General features: G+C 28.6%; 3 protein-coding genes across 4 annotated transcripts; 2 read left to right on the top strand and 1 right to left on the bottom strand.

The window, feature by feature from the left end:
* The first annotated feature begins 202 nt into the window (after nt 1-202).
* Nucleotides 203-3,331, top strand: LOC100198773 (mitoferrin-1). Its single transcript, XM_065793822.1, has 4 exons — nt 203-542; nt 1,551-1,776; nt 1,863-1,919; nt 1,996-3,331. The coding sequence occupies exons 1-4, from the start codon at nt 318-320 to the stop codon at nt 2,544-2,546; spliced, it is 1,059 nt and encodes a 352-aa protein (XP_065649894.1). The 5' UTR covers nt 203-317; the 3' UTR covers nt 2,547-3,331.
* An 11,305-nt stretch (nt 3,332-14,636) lies between these two features.
* On the top strand, nt 14,637-16,721 carry LOC136077798 (uncharacterized). 2 transcript variants are annotated; one of them, XM_065791957.1, is made up of 3 exons: nt 14,637-14,879; nt 15,086-16,318; nt 16,534-16,721. In XM_065791957.1, the coding sequence occupies exons 1-2, from the start codon at nt 14,663-14,665 to the stop codon at nt 16,315-16,317; spliced, it is 1,449 nt and encodes a 482-aa protein (XP_065648029.1). In that variant the 5' UTR covers nt 14,637-14,662; the 3' UTR covers nt 16,318; nt 16,534-16,721. The 2 variants fall into 2 exon arrangements, with proteins under 2 accessions (XP_065648029.1, XP_065648030.1); XM_065791958.1 differs by lacking the exon at nt 16,534-16,721 and having other exon boundaries at nt 15,086-16,367.
* Nucleotides 16,722-18,331: 1,610 nt separating this feature from the next.
* LOC136078307 (uncharacterized) lies at nt 18,332-20,802 on the bottom strand. The gene is made up of 3 exons (XM_065793820.1): nt 20,335-20,802; nt 19,852-20,068; nt 18,332-19,670 (listed from the first exon to the last, which is right to left on the bottom strand). The coding sequence occupies exons 1-3, from the start codon at nt 20,541-20,543 to the stop codon at nt 18,462-18,464; spliced, it is 1,635 nt and encodes a 544-aa protein (XP_065649892.1). The 5' UTR covers nt 20,544-20,802; the 3' UTR covers nt 18,332-18,461.
* Nucleotides 20,803-22,945: the final 2,143 nt, after the last annotated feature.

Here is a 22,945-nt window from a genome sequence, read left to right as displayed (position 1 = left end):
GACACGTTGTCAAAATACAATGATACATTGTCAAATTGGGCCGGGAAAACCAATAAAAATATACCATATTGTAAGTCAAGCCAGAAAATTGTCATGTTAAGGACATTGCCGAAAATAATTATCGACATAAGTCTTTAATTTTTAAAGCTTTTTTGAATTTGATATTCTATAATTAACGAATAACATATTGACTAATTGAGACAAGCACGGAAATCTGACGTAAAAGACACGCTTTACGGTGTAGATAACATGGTTTTGACAAAGTTATAAGTGAAACTAATTACTATATAATAACAAATCAACTTTTTATAGCTAGTATGTCTCATCACACAACGCTAGAACTGCCTTCGAAACCATTAGAAGACTACAAATCAACCATCAAGCAACCAACAGATCAAGTAAATGAAAAGAATAGTTTGACAAACTTGCCAGATTCTGTGCCAATTATGTTAGGGGGGAATCAAGTTAGTATGTATTTAATGGCTGGTGCTGCGGCGGGTATTATGGAGCATTGTGTGATGTACCCAATAGATAGTGTCAAAGTAAGTAATCCATAAATACATTTATCATTTACTATATCTGTATCATTTATACACCAATACATTTATATATTATCTATTCATAGAAATGATCAAAATAAAAATAAAGACCAAAAAAAACCTCTTAAAATATATCTGATAAATTATTAATAAATAATAAATAAATTTACAATTAAAATGAGTTTTACTTGAAAATATATTAATTACTAGTGTCAAACACAAACTGTATTAAAAAGTTATATTTACATAATTAAATTGTATTGTATATAGTTATGAATAAATATATATAATACATAGAGGAATAAACATTTATAAACAACCTTTTTCTCCTAAAACTGACACGATGGAGATGCATTTCAGGCACCCCCTTTAGTTAGTCTGTTAAAAATAAGTCACCTTTTATGCATAGCATTTATTTAAAACTATACTCTAGCCCTGAACCCAAAACTAAAGTTTATTTTATTAAAAGCCATATCCTAACCAAACCCTAAGCCCTAAAAGGGTTAGGCTAAATACTTGTTTGGTATAAAAATTTTTTTTTGTATAAGACTCTTTTCAACAATACTTGTATCGTATAAGACTTTTTTATGGACTTACTAAAGGGGATGCCTGAAATACACATCTGCCGCTAACTTTCATCACTAAACATCACTCATAGTCATCACTCTAGATGTGTGTTGTGCATAACTTTTTTAATCTGTATTAATAATGCTAATCCTTGGCCCAGGCCCATCCTACTTTTGTCTGTGATGCCTCTTTTACCCCATCAGCTGATTTAATTTTATCTCTGAGATAACAAAAATTACTATTAATTGTTTCAATCTCATTTTCAACTTTATTTTTTTAAATTCCTTAAAAGTAAGTTTTTTAAACTTAAAACCGACAATATTAGGAGCACTGTGTATAATACAAAATCTTTTGTGGTTCCATTTCTTACAAACTGTACAAACAATAAAATTTCCTCATGGTTGTGTTCAAAATGTGTTTCTTATAACTGTTTATTTTTTTTAGACAAGAATGCAGAGTCTTCGACCAGACCCAAGGGCTGTATATACTAGTATACATCATGCTCTTAAAAAAATAATGCAAACTGAGGGAATATTTCGCCCTTTTCATGGTGTTAATATTGTAGCTTTGGGTGCAGGTCCAGCGCATGCATTATATTTTTCTAGTTATGAACTTACTAAAAAACTATTTGGAAATGATGTCAATGGAGCAAACCTTCCTATTGCTAATGGTAGTAGATTCATTTTTAAATTATATTCCATATTGTTTTGAAATACTAATAACAATTTGATTTTTTGATTTTTTTTTAATGCATAGCTGCTGCAGGAGCTGTTGCTACCTGTTTTCATGATGGGACTATGAATCCAGTTGAAGGTTACATAATTTTTTTAAATAAAATTTGTTTAAAAAAGTGTGTTTTACTAACATATATTTTGGTATTTATTTTTAGTAATTAAACAGAGGCTGCAAATTTATGGAAGTCCCTATAGGGGTGCATTTCATTGTGCACAAACCATTTTGAAAAATGAAGGTGTGGGTGCATTTTACCGCAGTTTCACTACTCAACTTACTATGAACATTCCATTTCAATGTGTTCATTTTGTTACATATGAATATTTTAGAGAATTATTAAACCCTCCAGGTGGTTATGATCCTAAAACACACCTTTTATCAGGAGCGATTGCTGGAGGAGTTGCTGCTGCCATCACTACACCTTTGGATGTTGCAAAAACATTGCTTAATACGCAAGAGCAACGTGCTGTTAGTGAGATAATATCAAATAGCAAAGTTTTACGTAGTAAGGGATTTGTAGGAGGTATGTTTTCAGCCTTAAAAACTGTATATAAACTTCAAGGAATATATGGATACTTTCGTGGTACACAAGCTCGTATTGTATACCACATGCCTTCTTGTGCAATATCTTGGAGTGTTTATGAATTCTTTAAAAACAGTTTGTCACTCAAAATTTCAGATGAAGAAATAATGGATCTTACAGCATAATTATTATTGAAATAATAGTTTTCAAAGTATTTCACCTGGTTTGCTGTTGTGTTAATGAATGAGTTGGTGAATGTGTTGGTGAAGCATTTGTTGCTAAACATCCAATCAATTCAATTTTCTATTGATTTGATTTGGAATAGCTTAGAATGCTTTGTTGCAATTTAATGCTGGTAATTAAAAAAATTATTCAAAACATTTTTAACTTTTTCAGCAATTTTTTTTTTGTTTTTTTGTTTTGTTCTTGATGATGAGAAATGGCTATGATAAATAATTGTTTAAAAATCTATGATAAATTTACAGCAAAGCTCAAAAATCTTTCTACTTTTATTAATTAGATGTTATTAAATATTAAGTATTAAGGAGAAACCGTTCGAAAAAAACTTTGTATCTGTTATTTTTTGATTTTTTAAAAATAATAGTGTATTTTTAGTTTTCCAACGAAAGGTTCGCAGTTTTCCCCCAAAATTAATAATATTTCAATTGAAATGTCAAAAAATGTCATCTGTAAATTTAAAAATTGACTGGATATTAAATTTGTTACAAAGTATTAAAATTATTTTAAAATTGTTGATTAAATTAAAGAGTTTATTGATCAAATTTTCTTAAACTCAAAGTAAAAAAAAAAAGTGGTTTATTATTTTATTGAACTGTTTTTTTTTGTTTTGTTGTTTTTTTACAACTAATTTTATTTGTAAAATTTAACAAGTTAGCTTTAAATTTTCAAAAACAGTTTTTGTAAAATAAATTTTAAAATGAAAATATAACATACTTGATAATGGGTCAAATTATAATAATTTTGAAAAACATATATGTACTATTCATACACATTTATACTTTTAAACTATTCACATTTTTAAATATTTTTATATTATACTTCTTAACTAAGTGCTTTTATTTTTTAGCAATTATTTATTAAATAATTTTGTGAGTAGGTGTGTGTTAATTATATAACGTGTTTTTTCTTTATTATTATTATTATTATTATTATTTTGAACCATAACCATAAACCATATTTATCTAAAACCGTTAAGTAACAAGTTTAAGAATATATGACGATTTTTAGATGGAATGGATTTGTATTTCATATTTAATGTTTTTGACCTTGTTTTTTTTTTTTTAACTTTGTCTTTTCTAAGGACTAATCCTGAAAAAGTTATTTTCAACAATTTAATTTTAATAATTTTATAATGCCTTAACAAAAATTAATTTGTTTAAGAGATCTCATCTTCAACGCATTCTTTCTCTCTCAGGAAAGTTACAGTTGAGTATAATTTAGGTTATTCATCAATGTTATACAATTCTTTTTCTCTCTCTCTCTCTCTCTCTCTCTCTCTCTCTTCTTTCTTGTTGTTGCGCTCTTCCAATAATTGTTTTGCCTACTTTATATTGTGCCCAGTTAAGAAAATCGTGAAATTCTCATTGGATAGACAACTTGCAATTAAACTTTTTGACAAAATCATATATGGGCAATTCCACGGCGGAAAATGAAAAAGTCAAATTTTATTCTCTTTTTCGTCAAATTTTAGCAAATGAATATTGATGTAGGCACAAAAGTTAATTTGAAATGTACCTTTAGTACTAAAATTAATTTAAGTTATTTTTATACTTCCGAAAGTTGCGGTTTTCGTTATTGTCGCATTATAAAAAAGTATCATTGCAAAATTATATTTAACCATGAATTTCTTTGCATAATCGGATTGATTTAGCGTGAAAATGGATCTAATGTTCAAACATTTATTGGTCAGATATTATACTTAATAGAATATATATATTCCAAAAAAATAACTAAAGAACTTATGCAGTTTTCATGTAAATTAACAAAAACATGATAAAGTTTTGTTTTTTCTAAAATTTAGTTAAAAACTTTTTTTGAATAACGATGCTTAGTTAAAGCACATTTTCATTTTGAATTTGTGTAAAAGTTAAAACTACATGCATTTTACAGTTTATAACCGGAATATTTCGTACAATGCCGGAAAAATAAAATTCTTTCGAAAGGATATTGAGAATCAAGAATCTTTTTTCGTACCGAATTTTACGAAACAAAAAAAACCCGTCAATGTTCATTTCGCAAATGCTATTTACGAAAATGTAGCCTTTCGCAAGTTGAATTACGAAATAAAACAATTTTGCTACATACGAAAGTAGTGCTTACGGAAGTCGCACTTGCGAAACGATCTCTTTTGCTAAACGACGTGTCGAAGTCTATATAAAAATTTTGTTGGTCAAACGGATATAATTGTGAAAAATAAATTTTTTATATACCAAAATGTTTATAATAAAATTTTATTTTCAGTATTGCAATATATGAACATTTTAAGGTTTTATTTTTTAAAATAATGATAAAAAACCAAATTTCTTTCGAAACGAAACTTGCGAAACAGTTCTTATCGGAAAAAAACTTACGAAACTTCAATTAAGTTTTATGAATCAAATACGTATAATTAACTAAGTAATTAAAATACCAATTTTTATATGATATTGATAAGCTTCAGTTTTAAATTTCTATAAAAGAATCAAGACTTTCTTAAAATCTACTTTTTAGAATGTCATTTAATGAATAAGAATTAGATAATAAAGATAACTTTTCCTTTATTGAAATCAAAAAAAGACCTAATTTAAGCGATGAATGCTAAAACTTAATTATATAATAAAATGCCTATAGATAGCTCTTACTTGTTTTCAAATAGTATTATTTTATGTTTAGTCAGTTTCAATTTTTTTATTTTTTAAATGCTCTGTTATATGAGCTTTTGCTTTTATTAACTCAATAACAACAAGTAAATTGAAAAAAATTTTAAACTCATCCTTGATTAAACACATCAAGGATTTTTTCTTAAATGTTTTTCTTAATAAAGAAATAAAAAAATTCAGGGTGGTAGGGTGGGAAGGGCATTTGTTGCCCCTTGTACCGTTGGCCCTGGAAAATGCTTTGATTTTCAACAACCCAATGTTGTTGGGATTAAACAACTGCTGAAAGTTTTAAAGCTCTAACTGTTTCGTAGAGCAGTAAGAAATTAGTTGCAAGATTTTGTAGCAAAAAACCAGGCACGTACAATGCGACCCATCCCCGGGTCTTCGCCTGTGGAAAAATTCTAGCATAGAAGTTCACCAGGACTATACAAACGCTGAAAGATTCAGAGCTGTGGCTAGTCTTAGGAGGTAGTGATAAATTATTTTCAAGGTTCAGTAAGAACCTGACAAGAGCCAAACAACACTTAAAGTTCAACTAAAATTTGTAATGGAAACCAAATATTTTACTAAGTTTTTATATATGAGAATATAAATAGTAAACCTCTATTTCTGCTTAGCCAAAGGCAATAAACAACCGAGTCGGTACTTAAATAAATATAAATATATATAAACATTGGCATAGAGACATGTTGCGGAGGAATCGTTGCCCTTTCCCTTATAACTAACTCAAAGTTTAAGTTTTTCTAACCCCCCCTTTCCTGCATCCTAACTTTCTTAATCTTTCTAGGCCACTGTGTGTGTGTGTGTGTGTGTGTGTGTCTGTATATACATATATATATATATATATATATATATATATATATATATATATATATATATATATATATATATATATATATATATATATATATATATCGTCCCCTCAGTATTATCTTGTTCTATCTACAAATTTTTTTTTTTTGCAAAAACCAATTTTTATTGTTTAAAAAAGTATAATGTATTATTTCCACTTATAAATAAATTATTAACTTATCTGCTTCGTCAAGATTTATTCAATTTGACTTTGTTCTAATTACAATTTTACGTATTTTGTTAGTTTTATCTTATTCTATTTCACTTTTTTAAAACATTTTAGTATTATAATGTTCTAATGCCCAAATCTGCAAATAAATGTTGTAGCGCAAGTCACGTGACTTTTCATTTTGATATTTTCAAAATGTCGTCAAGTAAGTTTATTGGTTTAGTTACAAAAGAAACAGTTGACTTTGAATTACTTAATACCGACTCGTAAGTAGTTTCTATTACTATGGTAATTTTAAAATTTGAAAATAAAAAGGAAAATTTTATTTTTCCGATAATTGGATTCCATTTTATGTTCTTTTAACGATAAAATAGTCAACTATTATATCGTGCATTATCAACTATTATATAAATATCGTGCATTAAAGGGTTAAAATAACTTAAGACTAGCTCTCATACATAGTACTAGTAGTTAACTAACTATAAATCTATATGTATAACTATATATATATAACTATATGTATAACTATATATATTGTGCCTTTAAATAACTATATATATATTGTGCAAAGTCTTTAAGTAAGACTAAATTCTTTATATTATTTATTTCCTAACTGTAAAAAAATAACTTATATTACCCTGCTAATTACGATGCTTATGAAATTCCAATTGTCATTAATTTTTGATTTTTTTTTAATATTATGTTGTTTTTAAATGTAGCTAAAGTTTATACTTTTTATTTCTACAGTGTCGATTCAAGTTTCCACAATAAGCTACTACATACGGATTTAGAAATAGTTGTGCCAATAGAGCAACTCTCGACAAAAAAAAAAGTTGGACGTAAAAGTACCAGAAATCCAGATAGCTGGAAATGCAATGTCAATAAAAAAAGGCGTCAAGCTGGCCAGGAGTATAAAAGCAGGAATAAAGTGATAAGAAGAAATAGAGAGATTAATAATGAGAAGGACTGTACTAACTGTAAATTTAAATGCCACATTTATTTTCCGCAAGAGCAACGGGAGTTACTATTTAACAAATTTTGGGGACTCAATGATGACCTCAAAGCACACTTTTATAGTGAAAATACAACACGTATTGTGAAAAAAACTAAACGAACACTTGCAATTTCATCGAGGCGGCAATACTCATTTGCCTACTTTTTTCACCTGGCAGGGATTCCCATCAGAGTTTGCAAACCTTTCTTTTTAAACACTCTTGACATAAGCCAACAAAGAATTTCATATTTTTATAAACATTTCCAAACAGATACAAACACGCCTACCCCAAGAAAACAAGGTAAACATACAAAAAAGAAAATTCCTGACGCGGTCAGAGATGGCGTTAGGAAACACATATATAGTATTCCGGTTATAGACTCGCACTATTGCCGTGCTAATACAAATAGAAAATACTTTGAGTCTGAATTGTCTATTAGTCGACTGTATGAGCTTTACCAAGACTTTTGTCAGCAAAAACGATTTCAACCGGCTAAAAAGCACTTATACTCTGAAATTTTTTTAACTGAGTTCAATATTTCTTTCCAGCAAAGAAAAAAAGATAGGTGTGATAAGTGTGAAATTTTTAAAATCAAAAGTGCTGAAGGTATTTTAAGTGATTGTGAACGGGCTCAGCATCTAAGTCATATTGAACAAAAAGAAGATGCACGCGAAGAGCGCAAAAAAGACAGACAGTCAGGACATCCTGTTCTCTGTTTTGATTTACAAAATGTTTTAACAGTTCCCAAGGCTGAGATATCCATCTTTATTTATCTTAGGAAGCTGTCTGTTTATAACATGACAGCACATCTTTCTTTAGATAAAGATGTTTATTGTTGTATCTGGTCTGAAAGCCAATCTGGCAGAGCCGGAAATGATTTGGCATCTGCAATCCTACAAATTTTAGAATCTGTGCTTACCACCCATCCACAACTTAAGAACCTCATTTTATGGTCAGATTCTTGCGTTCCACAAAATAGAAACAGTATTATGAGCACGGCAATAAAGCATTTTTTAAATGCTCATCCTGATGTTGAATCTATCACTCAAAAGTTTTCTGCAAGCGGACATGGCTGTGTTCAAGAGGTTGATGCGGTTCATAGCAGCATTGACCAAAAATTAAAAAAAAAGAGGTATACAGTCCACTGGGTCTGATCAGAATACTAAAGTCTGTTAGGCGACAGAAACCTTTCAATATCCTGCAGATGAAAGATGTTGATTTTTTAAATATTCAAGCTGGAGCTAAAAGCTATAACTTTACCAAAGTGCCCTTTACTCAAGTAAAGCAATTAAAATACTATTCCAATCATCCTTTTACTGTTTCATTTAAAACAAAACATGCAGACGGCTTCACCTCAGTTTTTGCAGGTGCCCAATCATTAAGAAAAAAGAAATCTACAGCATATCCCATAACTGCACCAAAACTGTCAATTCAGACCAAAAAAAGCCACTTACTTTCAAAAGAAAAGAATGAAGATATTAAAAAAATGATGCCCTACATGCCTGAGATTGATAGAAATTATATGGCAACTCTTTGTGTTTAGTAATTCATGTGCATCTCCCATGTACTTTTCTTAATTATTTTTATGTCTTAATATAATTGTTTCATGAAAAAAAAATGTTTTACTTGAACACAACCATATAATGTCTAAAACAGGGGTGGATCCAGGTCATTGTACTAGGGGGGAGGGGGTTATATGACCAAAAAAAATGATTTTTTTCAGCTAAAACCACTGTTTTATTTGATCATTTTTCTAACTAAGTTCAATAATTCTTTCCGGCAAAGAAAAAAAGATAGGTGTAATTAGTGTAAATTTTTTAAAATCAAAAGTGCTGAAGGTACTTTAAATGATTGTGAACGGGCTCAGCATCTAAGTCATATTGAACAAAAATAAGATGGACGCGAAGAGCGTAAAAAAATGCTTATAAATTAGTTTACTAATAAATATATTAAATGTGTATATAACTAACTTTTTTTTGCCAAAATTCAAATGTTGCAAACTAATATTTTGTATTTTTATTTTTTTTTTAATTTCTATCAATAATTTTTTGAAGATTGATAATTCTTAAGATGGGGGGGGGGGGGGGAAGGGGGATACTCCCATCTTTGTATCCGTCCTTGGTAAGAAATACATTCAAAACATTCACCAAATAAGACATTTGTGCATGTTTGGACAAACTATAATTAAAAAAACCCAAAGAAACTGACATAGAACATTATACAATTTTTGTATTTTGTAAAGTTTGTCAGTAATTTGTTCTATCTCAAAAGTCAAAAATCATTTTTTTAAACACTAAATACACAATAATTTTCTAAAAATGGTTTATAAGGGTATTATATATTGACCTTGACAATTTTATAACAACAAAATTTGGTGCAAAGTTTATTTTGAATATTTTTAGGGCTTTTGAAAATTCAAATGCCTTTTTTTCAAAACCATAGTTTAGCGACATAGAACAAGATAATACTGAGGGGACGATATGTATACCAGATATATATGTATAAACTATTGAATAATCATTTAACAACATTATTTTATTTAAATAGTAAGTAATAAATTTTTTTTTGTATAACAGTTTAATGAATGCTTTCGAGCCTATTTCGTAAGTGCAAATTCCAAAACGCTACTTTCGCAAATATTCTTTCAAAACGATTTGTTTCGCAAGTTTCGTCATTAAGTAATTCTTATTCGTCATGTTGGTTTATAACTAAAACTTTATATCAGGAGAATTTAGAACAATCTTTTGTTTTTTATTTTAATGTTAATTAAAATTAATGTATATTATTGTCCCTTTATTTGTTTATGTATTCTTAATTTTTTATAGTTGTTCTTGGTCTTGTGGAAAATTTGTTTTCATAATTATAAATGTTTTGAAAAATCACACAGGAAGAGTGCCGCCAGTTTTTTAAAATTTCCATCGTTAATTATTTTTAATGAAAGAGTTCAATACTTTCGCAATTCTTTTGTTATGTAATTTTAACTCCTAATAATTGATAAAAAAAAATCCACGATTGCAATCGCTTGGTAACGTAAGTTTCTTTTCTATAGCCTGATAAATTTTTATACATTTTTTAAATTGGTATAAAATTTTCAACATCTTGTGAAAGTTTCTCATACAAAACTGCTTTACTGATTCGCAAAAATCTGACCTAAAAGTTGAAGCAATTTTTTTACCTTGTTCTCCGTGTAACGTAAAGTTTAGTGGCATTTTCAGTAATAAGTTCGTCCTTTTTCGACCAGACTCAGCTTTTATTCTTTAGACCAACAGCTTTCATACAAAAAAAAAATGTTTAATTTACAGTTGAAATAAGCAAATATTTGATAAATTTGTTGCGCGTGTAACATAAGTTAAAAATGGAATTGCGGATTTAAATATATCAAACAGAATGTTGAGTTTTAATTTAAAAGGCGTTTTAAATTAAAATTCATATATACAAAAAATGCCTGAAAAGTGTTGTATGACGATCTGTAATGGTAATTACAATAGAAAATAAAGAAAAAGTTGTACGGCCTCCTTATAAAAAAGAAGAATATATTTGTATACCACGAGACAATATATCTGAGAGTCCAGATACGGTTATTTGCGAAGTTGCGAAATCCAGATGGATAGTTGACACTTTCCTTGTGAACATCCAACAGTAACCAAATTTGACCATTAAAGGCCTCGTGATCCTTCATCAGTTTTTACATGTGTCAAATCTAATTTAATACCAACTCTTTCACCGCCATTAAAAAAGCATCTTCATCTGTCTGGAACAATATGTCTGATGAACTTGATATATTTTTAGCTGTTAATATAATTACATCCTTTAGCATTACTCAGTTACAAAATAAAGAAATTAATGTTGGTGTAGTTTTTGCAACTTGGTAACTTTTTGGCTCTTTTTGGTAAATTTTTGTACTTTTTTGTAACTTTTTTGTAAATTTTTGTAACTTTTGCTGGTGACCAGTTACTAATCATTAAGTCAACAGAGTTTGAAGAAAACTTTTACATTGTCAAATTTATGTATAAAAACATCGTAATTTTATGTATAAAAACATCGTACAAAAACATAGGTCTGAAAATCCACAGAAAGTGCTCTAATTTGATGTTGAAGTTCAAAAAATTACAATAAAAAATGCTAGTATTTTAATATGCTAATAATATGCTAATATCTCTATCTTTTACATACTCGGTTATGATTAAATTCCTTTACATCAAATCATCTCTTACTTACCTCGCTGACTCTTTGGGAAAACAGTAACTAAATCAGATTCTTTAGCAACTACTGTTTTAAATTTTATGTTAATGTCACTTTATGGAGAACATCAATATCTTTGCAGAATTTATGTTTGAACAAACTCGATTTGTTTTAGAGGGATCAAAAAGCGCTGATTGCCTTAATATGTGACAATAATCGTATAAATCAAGCACTATTTAAAATGTTTAAACGTGTTGATCCATGGTTGAATAAAAGCAATATGTTTTTTTTATACAATTTTGTGCATCTACTTAAATTTGTTCCTAATAACTGAACCACAGAAAAAAGCAAATTATTGAAAGACAAAAGGTGTCTACTTGCCTACAATGTGATGAAACTGTAACTGCTTTAAAATCTAACATTAATATAAAAGAAGTAGACGACACCATAACTTTTAATGAAGTATTTGTGAAGTTCTGGAATATTTTCTATGCAATAGGGCTGTATGCTGATATTCGATGTAAAGATCCAAATTGAGCAGTTATATTTTAGAAGATGCTAGACTATCATTTTTTCTTAGTCTTGCAACAATGGCAAAACAAATGACTAGGAAACTAGTAATTTGTTTTGCCATTTGGAGTAAAAAGATGGGGTTTTGCTTGTTGAACTCTTACTAAGTAAGAATTCAACGAGCAAAACCCCATCTTTTTACTCTAGATTTTTTAGCTGCAGAAAGTGGACATAACTGCCAGAAATGTTGATACTTTCTTAGCAGTAATTAACCATGAGCGAGACTAGGTTTTTTCAAATCGAGACGAGACCGAGATGAGAAGTTAGTACTTCTAGTGAGACCGAGAACGAGACGAGAAATTTAACAATGCTTTGACAATTTGACTGTAAGTTTCATGTTTCTTGGTCGTTCACGCAGTACATTGGCAAATCAGCAGGCAAATTTAGTTCTTTTAAGAAAGAATCTAGCCTTCCTTCAATTAAGATACCTGTGTGTCTGCCTGGGAACTGTTGGACATGGGGTATCCAGTGATGTAGTCTCCAATGAAAAGTCCAGGAGATGTAGCTGTCCTGAGCTCTAGAAGTCCAAAGGTCAGAAGTAAATGCAGCACTTTTTAGATTTGGCGTGATCTCCGTTATTATGCTCTTCATTCCAGCTTGAACTTCTCTTGACCGAATTGAAAGCTTTCTTGATTATGTTGTGCTGTGATGAAGGCTCAGTTTAGGGTTTGCAATGAAAAGAATGCCAAATCAGTGCAAAAGTAATCCAGCATTGCAGAGTCAAACTGTTTTTGAATGGAATTTTCTTTGGCATATTTGGACTTTGTTTCAAGCATTGGTTCGTTGTTTCTTCTTAAGAGGAGGTTTCTTAAGAGGAGGACCATGGTTCGTTGTTTCTTCTTAGGAGGAGGAAGAAGAGAGTCGTCAGTTTTTTCAGAATACTCAACGTAATCTTGGCTGTGTTTTTTTTTCGAGGTGACGATGAAGTCCGCTTGTGTTTCCATCTTTTGGTTTTCAAAGACTTTTTGCACGCCTTGCATTCAGCACCGTCACTTGTTTTTTGAAAATATCTCCAGACTTGATTTTTTCTTGGTGACGTTTTTGATCGTTGAAATGAGGCAAGAATATTTCTTTTCAATATGAACAATATGTGTCAAGTTGAATTCCACTGGTAAACTAATGAAATTAAGTCGAAAGTGCACCATTTTATACAAAAAGTTTTTGTATATAAAATCTAATTAAAAATATTTAAAATCTAATTAAAATTTTTTAATTAGATTTTAAAAAAAAATGTTATTAAAAAATCTAATTAAAAATCTAATTAAAAATTTAATTTGTTTTTGTCAAAAACAAATTAAATTTTCATTTAGATTTATTAAAATCACGGAGTCAAAATATTAATTAATTAAAAAAACAAATTATTAAGCATTTTGTAAATTATTATAATTTTTAATTTGGAAAATAATATAACATTTAAGTCTACTTCTCTATACTCTATTCTCTACTATAATATTTAAGTCTACTTAAGTTCTACTTCTCGCGAGAATTTTCTATTTCTCGTTTCTCACGAGAAATAGAAAATTCTCGCGAGAATTTTCTATTTCTCGTTTCTCACGAGAAGTGCCATTTCTCACGAGAAACGAGAACGAGACGATATCTCGCTTATGGTTAGCAGTAATGCTATTAATATATTTGACAATTTGCTTAAGCTGGAAAAGAGTGTTCAAATAGAACAAAAGTAGGATTAGTATATATATCTGCATATATCGTGCAAAAAAATTTTGCACGATATTTTATTTTGAAGAACTTGAGGTTATACTTCTAAAATTAATCGTGGAGGTTTGAAAATGCCAAATGGCAATGTTTTTCAGTAGACTATAATTTCTTATATTTTGTTTCATGAATCTTTTTTATTTATTTATATTTTTTTTGGGCATCGTTTTCGGTAAGCGATCTTTAGCATGCACCAAAAGGAGGAGGTGCCATAGGTTTTAAAATTTGCAGACTACGGAAAAATTTATTGAAATCAAATATGACGCAAAGATCGTCTCAACACCATCCGAAAAAATTTTCACCATGCTTTTGAAATCAAAAATTTCGTACGAAGCTTGTTCTTTGGATATTTACCAATATTTGTTTATTAATATTTATATTGTATTTATCAAAAAAATTTAAAAGTTAATTAAAATGGACGAGAATAATTTGGGAGATTGTAATGTTTGTGATATTGTTTCTTCATTAGATCTTGAAAATTTTGTTGGTAAGATTTTTATATTTAATGTAAATATATTTGAACAAATATATTAATATTATTAACATAATATGGCATCAATTTATTTACATTAATAATATACATTAATCAATGTCATTAAGTGTATTTAAGCCTAATTAGCACTAAAATAAAGTTAAACTACTTAAAAAAGAAAGTTAGTTAAAATGTTATTAACTTTGTTTAAATGTTCAGTAAGTATCAAGAATTGATACTTTCTAATAATATATCTAATGTATATCTTTAAAAGTTAATATATTTTGTTTTTTGCTTTTATATAAAATTGATGCAGGCTTTAAGTATCCTTGGGGTCGCGATCGCGTCACAAAACGTGTTACCATCTTTGTAGGGGGAAAATATTGAGCAAAACGCGTTATTAGCGCGTTTTGTTTTATAACTTAACCCGGCTCTAAAATAGAAAAAACACCAAGTCAAGTTTTTAAAAATGCCTAAGAGTTGCTGTGCTTTTGGATGTTCAAGCAATATTAAAACTTCTCCAGAGCTAAAATATTATTTGATACCAAAAGATCAATTACGTCGTAAACTTTGGATTGAAGCAATTAGTCGTAATGATATTGACAAAGAAGGGAATATTATTAAAAACAAGCTATGGTCACCAAAGTCAAGATTTCATTATGTCTGTTCGAAACATTTTATTTCTGGTATGTTTGAAACAACTTATATAATATATATGTATATATGTATATATATATACATATACATATATATATATATATATATATATATATATATATATATATATATATATATATATATATATATATATATATATATATATATATATATATATATATATATATATATATATGTTAGTAAAGTCTAAAAAATTATAAATTATTTCTATTAGGTGAAAAGAAAAATGCATTAAATGATCCAGATTACATTCCTACATTGTTTTCAGCTTTCAATAAACCTGAAATACAATATTTGTCTAATAAAAAGCAGAAAATTGTTTCTTCCCTTTCAGTGGATTCAACATTAAAATGCTCCTCAATGGAAGTTAATGAAATACCACTTGTTTGCTTGTCATCTTCAACTAATTTTGTAAAATCTCAATTAATGGATAGTGAGCGTGTAAGTATTTATGCTGAAATGGATAGTCTACGAGCTGAAATTAAAATATTAAATGACAGACAACAGTCAAATTACATTTCTTCCTGTTCCTCTCAGGCCTTGAGAGTGAACCCTCAAAGTTGTATTATGTTGACTGGTCTTAAACTTGAAGTTTTTATACATTTAACGGACTATCTTTGCAAAGGTTATGAAAACGATCAACTAACAAGCAAAGAAAATATGGAGGACCAAATAATATTAACTATTGTTAAGCTGCGCCATAATATTACTTTTAAAATGTTAGCTCATATATGTAATATTTGCAAAACTTCAGCTATAAAATATTTTTGGAAGTGGTTAGATGTGATGGCAGAGAAATTATTATTTTTAATTAGAATGGAGTGCAGGGAGCATATTTTTGATACAATCCCACCAGTATTTAAGTCAAAGTTTCCTAGATTAACTTGTGTTATTGACTGTTTTGAGATATATATTGAATCACCTGGGCCATTTTTGGCAAAAGCTCAATGTTACAGTAACTATAAAAAACATAGCACTTTAAAGGTATTTATTTCATGTACACCATTAGGTGTTATCAATTTTGTTTCAAAATGTTGGGGTGGAAGAGCTTCTGACAATCAGATTGTCCGTGAATCAAATTTTACATCTTTGAAATACCATTGTCCAGGTGATCAAATTTTAGCTGATAGAGGTTTTACCCTACAAGATGATTTTGCTGCAAATTCTAGTTCTGAGCTTTTAATTCCAGCATTCACAAGGAATAAATTACAACTCTCTGCAGATGAGGTTGAAACATCTAGGAAAATAGCATCAGTTAGAATTCATATTGAGAGAGTAATTGGACTCATAAAAAATCGATATACTATCTTAAAAGGTGTTTTGCCAATTCGAACTGTAAAAAATATAAAAGAGGAAGCATTATGTTTAATTCAAGCAAGCTGTGATAAAGTTGTCGTGGTTTGTGCTGCTCTTACTAATTTGGGTGAAAGTATAGTATTTAAATAATGTATGCATTTGTAACTATTATTTTAAATATATATAAAAGTCGTTTTTAAGTATTATTTTAGTTTATGTAAATCTTGTTTTTGAAATCCTTAAAGTTAATCAATTAAAAAAAAATTATTGAAAATTCATCAAGACTTGTTTTTAAAAGTTTTATTTTATTATATTAATCTGTCATAATAATAAAACCTATAATTATCTTTATTTTTAATTATTTAGTTACCGATGGATATCATGGATCATAAACCAAGAATGGTGCTGAGCAAATTAATTGCAACTTTTAAAAACGGCTATTTTCATAGCCACATATTATTAAAAATATTATAGCATGAACTTTAATTATGCATTTGAAATATATATTTTATAGAGTTTTTCAAAATCTTAAAATGTTACATTTTTTCTTTTGGAAGGGTTATTTATATAATTTTTAAAATCAAGAATTATGGGAAACCTCTGATTTTGACTCCTTTGCCTATGTCACCTACCTAGTTAAAAGGTGGTTAAATAGCTTTAAAAAGTTGTAATTGTTTTGATGGGCAGAGATATGTTTTAATTCGCATAAATTTAGAGGGATGGGGGGGGGGAGCGGAATAGTCAATAGGTTTACATTTTTTATGCTAATAAACAGGGAAGATCTTAATAACAAGAAGTTTTCCAGAAATTTTTAAAATTTAATAAACAGGTGATTTTTAAAGTATAGAAAATCCTGAAACAAATTTACATTCCTTTAAAATTAATAAATGGGTAGGGGTTTTTTAATTTGACATTTACATTTGACCGCGAGCCACGCTAGATTTAAATAGTTTAATGCGTGTTTTGTAAAAAATATTAGTTTGGATTTCTAAATTGATTTTTTTATAAAAATACTTATATTGTAATTCCCTCCACCCCCCGTTTATTACATATAGACTTAAAATTCCACTCCCCTTCAACCTCCCCCCCCTCCCCCCGTTGTATTAAGGACTCGAGAGTCTCTACTCTATTTTAATTTTTGTTTTTTTGTTGTTTTTTTCATATATATTTTTTGTTTTGGGAGATAGAGTCAATAGTTAGGAGGGGTTGGATATTTATAAAAAAATTTTAGATTGAAGGGGTAATTAATTAATTGAAAACAAGATCTTTTACCAAAATTGGAGATTTATTTGTTTATTAAAGTAGAGGCTTTTAAAACTAAGGAGCCCATGTCTATAGCCCTTACCAAGTAATCACTTTTTTAAATCTGTTAGTTAATTTTTAAGCTTCATGGAGACTCAAGAACTCCAGGTTAATAAAATTTGGAGTCTGGGAACTAAAAGTTATCTTACTAACCTAAAAGTTATCTATACTATACCTAAATTCATAAATAGGTTTTAAACTTAAAGTAATAAAAGTAAAGTCCTTAAGTGTTTGACACAGACAAAACCTGTAAAGTTTCCACTCTCCCCAAAATGAAGGGGTTGTAAATTGGTCAAATCTTTTATTAAAAGTAAAAAAAAAAAAATTCTAAATTTAAACCAATCCATGAATTTAAATTTAGAATTTTGCAGTGGAAAATAAAGTTTAAGTCATTTTCCCCACATTTGGGATATTCTTGTTTCTAGTCTCCAACCACTGCAACTTTTTGCAAACATTTTTATATAAGCAGGAGCATACTTAAGTTTGGAGTTTGCATAATGCTTGTAAGTGTCATATCTTAAATATTTAGTCTCAAAAATCTCAGGGTGGCCCAGAACATGCGTAACTAGGCAAAAATTTTTTGCCTACTTACGCATGTTCTGGGCCATCCTGCACCATAGTAAAAATAATAGAATTATTTTTCTTAAATTTGTTTAGGTGTTATAAATAAACTATAACTGAAAGTAACAGCCCATTTAATATATATATATATTTTTTTTATTAATTTGCTTTATTTTTAATCTTAAAAAATTATATGTGAAATTTAACTTATAAAGTTTACCATACCAAGCTTTACCAATTAAATTTTATGCTATAATGTTTTTAATAATATGTGGCTATGAAAATAACCGTTTTTTATAAGTAGCGCAGCACCTTAGCATAAATCTTGATTTCTTTTCTTAGAATGCACCATCACATCGCACACAAATTTGTTACTTCCTGAAATAAACTATTAAGATTATAAAAAATTTCTTTAGTTATATAACTTGTTTTCAATATAAAAAAATACAAGCAACTATAAAATATAAATATTTACTTTTAATGCCATTTTTGCATTTTTGGCAATACCAAACTTTTGAAGTTGGAAGTCTTTTAAGTTTTAAACATTTTAAATGAAACCACTGATCACACTTATCACAACCCACCATATCTCCATCATTTTCAGTTGAAGTGTTCACTTGTTCGTTGTTACATATGCAATAACTAAGTTTAGACTTTTCTCGATTCAAAATAGGTTCAGCATTTTCTATCCTGCGTGTCATTAATTCAGGGAGGATGACTTCTCTCCAGAAACTGTGACTTTTTACTATTATGTTTTCAATAAAATCTAGATTCTTTTCAATTCTGCACACAACAAATTCTGTTGGTGTCCAAACAATCAAATCACAATAGTTTACCTCCAAAATAAAAATTTCACATTGAATTTGTGCATAATAATAATGGGATGAATCCAAATAATATTTTGAATTTTGTGTTTTTATGTAAAACCTGTTACTGTTTATAGCACCTGATAACCCTTTTTCTTTCAAACTGTAAGGGCATTTAACTTCTATGGCAGCATAACCACAACACGAACAAAAAGCAAAGCCATCTGGTGAGACTCCCAACCATGGTTTTTGTTGACAAACATAAAAACCGATACGAATGACTTCAAAATCTTTATGAACCATTGTAGGAGATAAACAAATTGATTCAGTTACATAACCATCTACTGAGCAAATGTTTATATATTCCGCTAGAGCAATTTCTTCCTTTTCTTTTCCCCATAATAAGGAAGGAGTATTTATCGAAGAAAAGTTAGGTTTTGTTATCTTTAAAACTAAAGATTTTGATGGAGCTTTAAGAGATGCTCGCATAACATCATAAATACAGGAGCCAGTTATTCTTCCACTTCTATGCTCATGCCACAATACACAGGCTGACTGAGCTCTGGTTGCTTCTTCGAGGTAATTTACTTCTTTAGCTGTTATACTCAGTGACTTAGCAAGATTGTTAGCTTCTATAACAAAGTCTTGCTCACTTAGATTAAGGTATGAATGTTGATAAAAGCTTCTTAAAGTTTGTGGAAGTTTTAAAGTCAATTGATTAACATTTGAATTTAAAAATGGGGTTTGAAAACCTTTAAACAATGACAATACAGCAATTTTTGGGTTACTTTGTTCAAGAGACTTCAAAAAATGATTTTGATCTTCTGCTAATGCCTATTTAAAAAAATATAAATCTCTACAATATAAATAAACAATAAAAATCTTAATTATATATCTTAAAAATAGAAAAACCAAGCTTTTTTCTAAAAACTTGAATATTTATATTTGTAATAATATAAATAAAAATAATATATTTGTAATAATATGAATAAAAAAGTTGTGCAAAAACATTTACCGCAACAACAGGTTCTCGCATCCTAAGTTGTAGCTTGCACTTAGCCTTATCGCTATAGAAATTTATTCCTGTGATTGGAGCAGGTTTTACATCACGTGTAAATATTTGGTTCCATTGACATGGTACATCAGTGCAGGTTTTAGAAATTATTCCTAATCGGACAGCTGCTTCAATTTTGAAAAGAATTGCAGCCACATGTGAGCATGTTTCACCGAGTCTAAAAAATTGTATTAATAACTATAAATAAATATTAAAACTTGTACAAATAATCATTAAAAGTTTAACTGATTATTGTTTTGCTATGTTCTCGAACAGTAGAACTCTTGTAGAATTCAACTATGTTATGACAAACTTTTGAAGAAATCTACTAGATGTTGTAAAAGAATTCTATTAAAATTCTACTGTTTTAATAGAGCATAAAGATAAATAGTAATAGCTTTCAAACTGTAAATAAAAATATTTAAGTATATCACATTTACTAACCCTGCCATGCAATTACAGTGGCTAGAAACTACTGATCCATTTTTTGTAAGAGCAACCCATGCAGTATATGGAGAATTGTTGGTTTTGTAGGAGGGCTTTACTTCGCCTTTTAAAAGAACATGACCAAAATTTAAAACAATATGATATAAAGGCTGTACCCAACCAGAAACAAAGTACTTATATGCTTCCAACGCCTTATAGTTTTCCATTGCTCCCGGTGAAAAAACTTTCGGACTTTTAATTAAATAATTATACAGATCATGGTATTGTATTGGAGGCCACTCTGTTGGGTCATTTTTTCCATTTGTCAGCAGCAAACTTGTATGGGCACTGCTTTATACCAAGTACTTCCAACTTTTTAATATATCTTTCTAAAGCCTCAAAATCTAGTTTATCGCAATATTCATATAACGACATGCTATCGATCGTTTGTACAAAACTTTGTGATTTTCAAAAGTTTTCACTTATATCTTTTTTCAGTGTTTTCAATATTTTAACGCCGGGTTAAAACCTAAAACAAAACGCACTAATAACGCGTTTTATTCAATGTTTTCCCCTTACAAAGATGGTAACTCGTTTTGTGACGCGATCGCGACCCCAAGGATAACTTAAACTTGAAACTTTGCTCTAAGTTACATTCTTTTTGCATTTGATTTATGACATGAACTAATGAATTTTTTTATTTATATTTTACATATGGCAGATATTAAGTAGAAAAATAATTATAAAAAAAATTAATAATTATGAAGTTAATTTTTTAGTATAATAAACAAGTTTTAATTTTTTTTCAATTTTGAAAAATAGTTATTCAAAATTTTTTATTTCATCATTTTCATTTATTCACTATGTGCAGAATCAGGATCAATAACAGTACCTTTAGATCCCTTTGAAGAAACTCTTGAAGAACGACACATTCTCAATACATGTAGAGACGTTTGTTTAAAAATAAAAGAACATCAAATATTGCACACAGTGCATTATGTTTCAGCATTCTCAAGAGGAATGGAAAAGGAATTAAAAGGTTTGTAAATTTAAAACATTTTTACCAACAATGTAAATAGAAGTATATGTATACTTACGTGTAAAATAATAGATGTATGTATAGATGCACTTTGAATGTTAGTTACTTGTATTTCCATTTAAAATGCATTGATTTTATTTAAAATTATATATTTTTTTAAGGAATACAAATTCTTTAATTTTCAAGCATTATTCATTATTATTGTGTATGTAAAATTAAGATAAAAATTAAACAAATAAAAATATTGTCCGTCCAATAAAAAACAATTGACCATCAATTCCATGTGTTAGCAGTTTAAATTGACTGCTTGCCTGTTACCTGGCAATTACCTGTTCAACAACAAACTAATTTTTTGGATTGCGGATTGTATGCCATTGCCTGTGCTCAACAAATCCTAGAAAATAAAAGTATACCATCAACTTCCATTATGTTTGAACAAGGGCAAATGAGAAATCATCTCCTTAGCTGTATGCAAAACAACCAGTTAGATGTATTTCCAGTCACTGAAAATCCCTCACTTTTTAAAAAATGTTTAGCAAAGAACTTCCGCATCCCTCTGCATTGCTTGTGTCGTATGTTTTGGACAAATGAAGATGAACAAATCTTTAACAGGTATATTATCACATTAACATTACTCTAAAATTTGAAATTTAATTTTAATAAATCATAAGTTGTAAAGATTATTTTAGATTTTTAACATAAACATTATCTTTAGTATTTAAGTGTATCTGCAAAGATTTTTGTTAGCATTCTTTATTTCACATTAAAGCAATGACTTTAAATTGCTTGTTCATTGATTTAAATTTATTGAAACAATTAATAAGTACAATGTTTTAATTGCAAAAATTGGTTTCATTGTGAATGCGAAAGATATCCTCAAAGTGCATTTGAAAAAAAAGATGAGCTTTGCAGTTGTCATGATTGCTTCAAAGGATGTACAATCAAGTAATATTTTTAAAAATTTATACCAATGCAAAACATTTTAAATGCAGTACTTGAATACTTTTTGGGAAAAGATGTCACAAAAAAAGACTGCTTTTAATCACTATATGTTCCTGGTAAACAAGAGCTCTAAAATAAATTGAGAGGCTACATTAAAAGAAAATAATACCGAATTTAATGTTTTAAAACTGAGCATTTTTTACTCCAGGTTAAAAATTGGTCTTTTCTATAGCTTAAATGTTGAAATTTTCTATATATATAGACTTTTAGAGTTTGTTGGCACCAAAGTCCAGCAATAGATAGTGATTATTAACTTTTGAAAGCGTCTTTTTTGGTACTTCCTATCCCTGCTAGTCAAGCTATATCTAATACATATCCAAGTATATTTTATTTAATAATTGTTTTATAGCAAAGAAAGAAATTAATATTAGGAAATAAAAAGAATAAATAAAGATAAAAAAGAAAATATGTGTTAGATTTTGTAAATATTTGTTTTTCCTGTTTCATAATTATGTAGTACCAAGATTTCATTAATTTAAAACTATAAAATAGGTTTGCAAGGATAATTGGTTATAATGCAGTATGATATGACAAATAGTCCTTATTTTGTGGGTCATTACTTTATTGAAGATTTGCAAATAATAAGTT

This window comes from Hydra vulgaris, chromosome 03, assembly GCF_038396675.1.
Source record: "Hydra vulgaris chromosome 03, alternate assembly HydraT2T_AEP".
Taxonomy (NCBI): domain Eukaryota; kingdom Metazoa; phylum Cnidaria; class Hydrozoa; order Anthoathecata; family Hydridae; genus Hydra; species Hydra vulgaris.
Note: the sequence above shows the minus strand (reverse complement) of the source record. Positions and strands in the feature narration are given on the sequence as shown.

Coding starts and splice junctions, on each gene's coding strand:
- LOC100198773 (XM_065793822.1), top strand. CDS start 318: ATGTCTCATCACACAACGCTAGAACTGCCTTCGAAACCATTAGAAGAC. Junction 543..1,550: donor ACCCAATAGATAGTGTCAAA/GTAAGTAATCCA, acceptor TATTTTTTTTAG/ACAAGAATGCAGAGTCTTCG. Junction 1,777..1,862: donor AAACCTTCCTATTGCTAATG/GTAGTAGATTCA, acceptor TTTAATGCATAG/CTGCTGCAGGAGCTGTTGCT.
- LOC136078307 (XM_065793820.1), bottom strand. CDS start 20,543: ATGGAAAACTATAAGGCGTTGGAAGCATATAAGTACTTTGTTTCTGGT. Junction 20,069..20,334: donor CACTGTAATTGCATGGCAGG/GTTAGTAAATGT, acceptor ACAATTTTTTAG/ACTCGGTGAAACATGCTCAC. Junction 19,671..19,851: donor TGCGAGAACCTGTTGTTGCG/GTAAATGTTTTT, acceptor TTTTTTAAATAG/GCATTAGCAGAAGATCAAAA.
- LOC136077798 (XM_065791957.1), top strand. CDS start 14,663: ATGCCTAAGAGTTGCTGTGCTTTTGGATGTTCAAGCAATATTAAAACT. Junction 14,880..15,085: donor TTCGAAACATTTTATTTCTG/GTATGTTTGAAA, acceptor TATTTCTATTAG/GTGAAAAGAAAAATGCATTA.